Source organism: Triticum aestivum, chromosome 2B, assembly GCF_018294505.1.
Source record: "Triticum aestivum cultivar Chinese Spring chromosome 2B, IWGSC CS RefSeq v2.1, whole genome shotgun sequence".
Classification (NCBI taxonomy): Eukaryota; Viridiplantae; Streptophyta; class Magnoliopsida; order Poales; family Poaceae; genus Triticum; species Triticum aestivum.
This window is the reverse complement of record NC_057798.1, coordinates 717,895,045-717,900,338: the sequence shown is the minus strand read 5'-3', so window position 1 is coordinate 717,900,338 and position 5,294 is coordinate 717,895,045. Positions and strand designations below refer to the sequence as shown.

General features: G+C 45.9%; 1 protein-coding gene across 18 annotated transcripts; it reads left to right on the top strand.

The window, feature by feature from the left end:
- Positions 1 to 1,267: 1,267 nt before the first annotated feature.
- LOC123046927 (transcription termination factor MTERF4, chloroplastic) lies at positions 1,268 to 4,194 on the top strand. Of its 18 annotated transcripts, none has more exons than XM_044470376.1 (4): positions 1,268 to 2,582; positions 3,404 to 3,493; positions 3,638 to 3,694; positions 3,791 to 4,194. In XM_044470376.1, exon 1 carries the CDS (start codon positions 1,396 to 1,398, stop codon positions 2,548 to 2,550), a length of 1,155 nt encoding a protein of 384 aa, XP_044326311.1. In that variant the 5' UTR covers positions 1,268 to 1,395; the 3' UTR covers positions 2,551 to 2,582; positions 3,404 to 3,493; positions 3,638 to 3,694; positions 3,791 to 4,194. The 18 variants fall into 18 exon arrangements, with proteins under 18 accessions (XP_044326311.1, XP_044326309.1, XP_044326314.1 ...); XM_044470374.1 differs by having other exon boundaries at positions 3,632 to 3,694; XM_044470379.1 differs by lacking the exon at positions 3,404 to 3,493 and having other exon boundaries at positions 3,798 to 4,194.
- Positions 4,195 to 5,294: the final 1,100 nt, after the last annotated feature.

The window sequence follows — 5,294 nt, the reverse complement described above, 5'->3', positions numbered from 1 at the left end:
CCACTTTGTGGCCACATCAACGCTCAATCTCCGTCTGGTACGACATGTGATTAGGGTCCTTTTATGTTTTTGAAATCACAACGAGAAAGAAAAAAACATTAATTTTTAGGAGAAAAAATCAATCATGTAAGGTTCTTCTTTAGAAACACGTGATCATCAGTTTTTTTTTCTTAAACATCATCTAAGGCCCTTTTTAGAAACTCAAGATCATCTTGATTTTTTTGGAGGGCTTGCAAGATCATCTAGATGAGTCACTTTGTTTTCCCTTTTTCTAGAAGAAGTCACTTTGTTTTCCCTTTTGCTGAGGGGTATAACTATGCTTTATTGGTCATGAAGTAGTATACAAAAAACATCATGGGGATGGATGAACCATAGATGTCAGCCCTGATCAAGAGTGTTTGAAAACTTAGCCAAACTATCTGCATCGGTGTTTGATGTCCGCCTTCAAAAGTAAATTTACAATTAATTAAACTAGCTCGCTGCTTAATCTCGCTAATGATACAACCATAAGTGCTACTAGACCCTCTTTCAGTGTCGTTCACCACCTGCTTTGAATCGAAGGCAATTATAACATTTTGAATCATCAAGTCTTCTGCCAGAGCCAAAGCTTCTCTGCATGCCATCGCCTCGAGTGTGGCTACATCGATGATTCCCCGGACAACAAGAGAGGAGCTGGCCGAATATCGTCCATCATCATCTCGGCACACTGCAAATGCCTCTCCTCTCAACTTGGACTTTGCCACGCTTGCATCGACGTTGATTTTTGCGTAATCTGGCTTGGATAATTACCCAATTCTGCAATCAAAACAGAGCACATATGAAAATATACACCTTTTAAATTTTTTTGCACTTATTGATTCTGGATTTTGAAGAATACGCCATGCATGTTTAGCTAGGAGATCCAAATTAAGAAGTTCAAAATCAGCCCAGATGTGTCGCCGTTGTTCTTCTAATCTCATCCGGCGCCCTTGTCTCCTTCTCTGTTGTCATCTTCAGTTCTGATATGAACATTTCAATGAACTCGTGAGTGGCCGAAGGACTTTGAAAAATTTCTTTGTGTATCACTTTCCTCCGCGTCCACCATATGGTCCATAAGTGATCTATAGCTTAACAAATACCTCGTGTGATAATGAATCAATCATCGGGAACCGCCTAACTCAGCATTTGGTTGATTCGCCGCTGCCTGGCACTTGGTTGAGTTGTTTTCCCGGGGTGGTTCTTTTTTTTTTAAGGGCATTTGAGCGGATCCAAATGTGTCTCTTTAGCCTAACTCAGCCCAGCCCAGCCCATCCAAGGCTCCTCAACGGTGGAGCAGACACCGCAGCACCAACGCGAACCCTCACCACTCTCTCCGTCTCGCACCATCCCCTCGCCGCCGGCGCCGCCGCCGCCGCCATGCTCCGGCTCCGTCGCGGCGTCCTCGCCCAGGTCCTCTCGTCTCTCTCCGCCTCTTCCGTACCCCCTCTCCACCGCCTCATCTCCGCCGCGGCGCCCGCCATCTCCCCAAACCCTAGCTTCGCCGTGGAGGAGTACCTCGTCTCCACCTGCGGCCTCACCCGACCACAGGCCCTCAAGGCCTCCGCCAAGCTCTCCCACCTCAAGTCCCCCGCAAATCCCGACGTCGTGCTTGCCTTCCTCGCCGACCTCGGCCTCTCCGACGCCGATGTCGCCGCCCTCGTCGCCAAGGACCCGCAGATCCTCTGCGCCAGCGTGGAGAGAACCCTGGCGCCCGTCGTCGCCGGGCTCTCTGGCCTCGGCTTATCGCGTTCCGACATCGCGCGCCTCGCCTCGCTCTCCCGTAGCAGCTTCCGCTATAGATCCATCGTCTCCAAGCTGCAGTACTACATGCCTCTCTTTGGGTCCTTTGAGAATCTCCTCCGAGCCCTCAAGAGGAACTTCTACCTTCACTCGGCTGACCTCGATGATGTGGTCAAGCCCAACGTCGCGTTGCTGCGGGAGTGCGGGCTAGGTGCTTGTGATATTGCCAAGCTATGCATCAGTAAACCATGGCTTCTCGCCGCCAACCTGGAGCGTGTCCAGGCGATGGTGGAATGCGCTGAAAACATAGGTGTGCCCCGTGCCTCTGGAATGTTCAGGCATGCGCTGCACGCTGTTGCATTTCTCAGCGAGGACAAGATCGCAGCCAGGGTGAACTACTTGAAGAACACCTTCAGGTGGACGGATGCTGAGGTAGGCATGGCTGTTTCTAAGTATCCAACGGTGCTGAATAGGACTAAGGAGTTTCTGCAGAGAAGGTCAGAGTTCCTGATCTCTGATTTGGGGTTGGAACCGGCATACATTGCTCATCGCCCGCTAATGCTCGCATACAGCCTGGAGGGGAGGCTAAGGCCCCGATACTACGTTGTAACTTTTCTTAAGGAGAATGGATTGCTAGATCATGGTCGAGATTACTATTATGCAGTTAAGATGACTGAGAAGGTATTCATGAAGAAGTTCATATGCCCTCACAAGGACGCTGCACCATACCTTGCTGAAGACTATGTAGCAGCTTGCAGAGGGGAATTGCCGCCTAGATTCAGATTTACATGAAGCAAGGAAAGGCTATGGAAATTGGTAACTGTGTATGTCATGACAGACTTTTCACTATTCTTAGTAAGCTGGCAATTCACATTAGTGTATTCTGCCTAAACAGACACTCCCTCCATCTGGTAATACTTGTCGGAGAAATGGATGTATCTAGACGTATTTTAGTTCTAAATACATCCATTTTTATTCATTTTTGCGACAAGTATTTCCGGACGGAGGGAGTATTAGTTTTCTGCTGTACTATGTCTTCCACATGCTGGTTTGGTCGTTGCTAATACCTAATGAATTGATAGTTTAATTCATGAACACCTTGGTGTTGATGTTATGATGTTTGTCGTTAAGTAGACATGAAAGCATCACCTCCAATCCCTCAAAATGAGAGTACATGAATATATTTGTGTTTCCAACCTCCAATCCTGCAAGGAAAACCCTATGTATCCATACATACTAGGACTGAACTCTTTCTTTTATTTGTGCCGTTCCTGTCCGCACACAAACACATGTTATGGTTGAGGTGATAGGGCTATTCGCTCTTCATCTGGTAGCACAAGGAAAAAGACCTGGGAAGCACAGGAGGTGATAATGGTTCTTGTAGCATGACTAGGTTTAATTCCGTTACATGCATGGTACAACATATCAGTCGAATTCCAGAGGGCTTGATCCTTGCCTCCTTTGTACATACAATCTATATACAGCTTTGCCTTAAAGGGCTCATCAGTAACATCAGTTGCCCTTTCTGGGGTTCTCTGTGACCTGTTTGCACTGTCTGAAACAAAGAGGAAAGATACCCGTCACAGTCATAATTCTTTCATTAGACTCAGTTCTCGTGATTACCTGATCCCATTCATTCTTTCAGGTAGCAGTCGCCGGTTATTTTAAAAGCTTGTCTACCAGGGACCGTGTGTCTAATTCTGTATGCCAACTAGAGAAGACATGTCACACATAGGTTGTACTTGTCGAATAGGTGACATTTACCTGGAAATATTGTTTGAATCTAATCCACCCAAACTCAAAGTCTTCAAGTTAATGAATTTAGACGTTGCTTTCTTTCTAGTAGGAAAAGATATGCTGACATTAGTTTCAGGTGCAGGCCGCCTAAACGAGGCAGAAGACTGGTCTCGCTTCGGGGCACACTGCAGACGCATAGGTAATTTAAGCCTGAAATTGCTCACTTTAAGCCTGAAGGGCTGGCTAAGACCCCGATACTATGTTGTTAAGTTTCTTAAGGAAAATGGATTGCTAGGTTGCAGCCGGGATTACTATTACACAGTCAAGGTGACCGGGAAGGAATCTATGGAGAAGTTCATATGCCCTCACAAGGAAGCTGCACCACACCTCACTGAAGATTATGCGGCAGCCTGGAAAGGTGAAGTGCCGACTAGATTCAGATTTGCCTGAACCAAGACTGGTCTCGGAGGACTAACTTTAAACCCCTCTTTCCAATGAAATGAAGCGCAAGCCCCCTTTGCGTTTTCTCGATTTTTTTTTCCTAACTGCATATGGAGAACAAAATTTTCACTCTCCGTATTAGGCTATTCATTCCTGATTCAGTGTTGTTGGCTGCTATCTATAATCTATTGTATGTCTGTTAGACTGTTACATGCTCATTTGGCAGTGCTAATTCAGGATGACACTGATATTTATTTAGGGGAGATGAAACTGATAATTTGGTTTGTGAGTCTTGGTGTGTTCATTATGCCATTTAGTAGACAAGAAAGCATTGCATTGCTGTGAACTTGTCCTTTGTCATTTCATATTGACATGCATATTGGAACTAAGAGAGTGAGATCATTGCATCCTACAACTGTTTTGAAGTATCGGTGAGTAATATTGCTGCACACTCTTTATCTTTACATTCTCAAATGACCATCACAGTTTTCAATGCAATCCTCAATCTATCTTTCCATGAAAGAATGTTCTCACTCTGGCCACGAAGATGATAAAAAATCTCAAACTTCCCTTCAGATGAAAATTTTGGACTAATTTTTCCGTGGGAAACAATTTTGGATTTGTTGATGGCCAGTTGGCCGCAGTTTGTTGATCACTGCAGAGGATGCAATTTTGTTCTAGTTTGTTGGTTTCTTGCCATAGCTCTTCTAAGCTGAAAATCTTCATCCTTCCTGTAGTAGCTTTGTTTATAAGATATTAACTGTTCTGAAAGCATGCCATTCTTTACTACTCCCTCTCTCTCAGTTTACAGGGCGTGCGCGTAACCCTAGGTCGTCAATTTGACCAACCTAGTACAAGTCATATATTACAAAAAATATACCAATATAAACTTCAGATGTTCTATTTTCAAATGGTATAATTTTTGTGTTATATAGTTTATATTATGGTGATAAAATTGGCCGCTGCAGCCAAACTACCACTAGTGAAAACCACAAGTGCCAAAATACCACTATGAAAAACCAAAGTGCCAAAATAGCACTCACTTGAAAATTTTCATGCCAAGATACCACTATGAGCTAACTGAGACTAACAGATGAGTAAAAATACTACTTTGCCCTTTTACTGTGCGCTTGTGGCTGGACAAGGGAAAGGGGCCGGCGCCGATGGAATCCACCAGCAAGAGGCATGTCTCCCTCCTCCGCATTGTCAGGCGCAGCCGCACCACCGAGCTCGCCGCCGCCCGGCCGCACCTCGACTTTGCCACCTGCTCTGCGCGCCACCTCCGGGCTCCGGCCGCCACCACCGCTGATGCTGCCTCAGCCCTGTTGGCCGTTCTGCCTCGCACTCGCACCATCAGC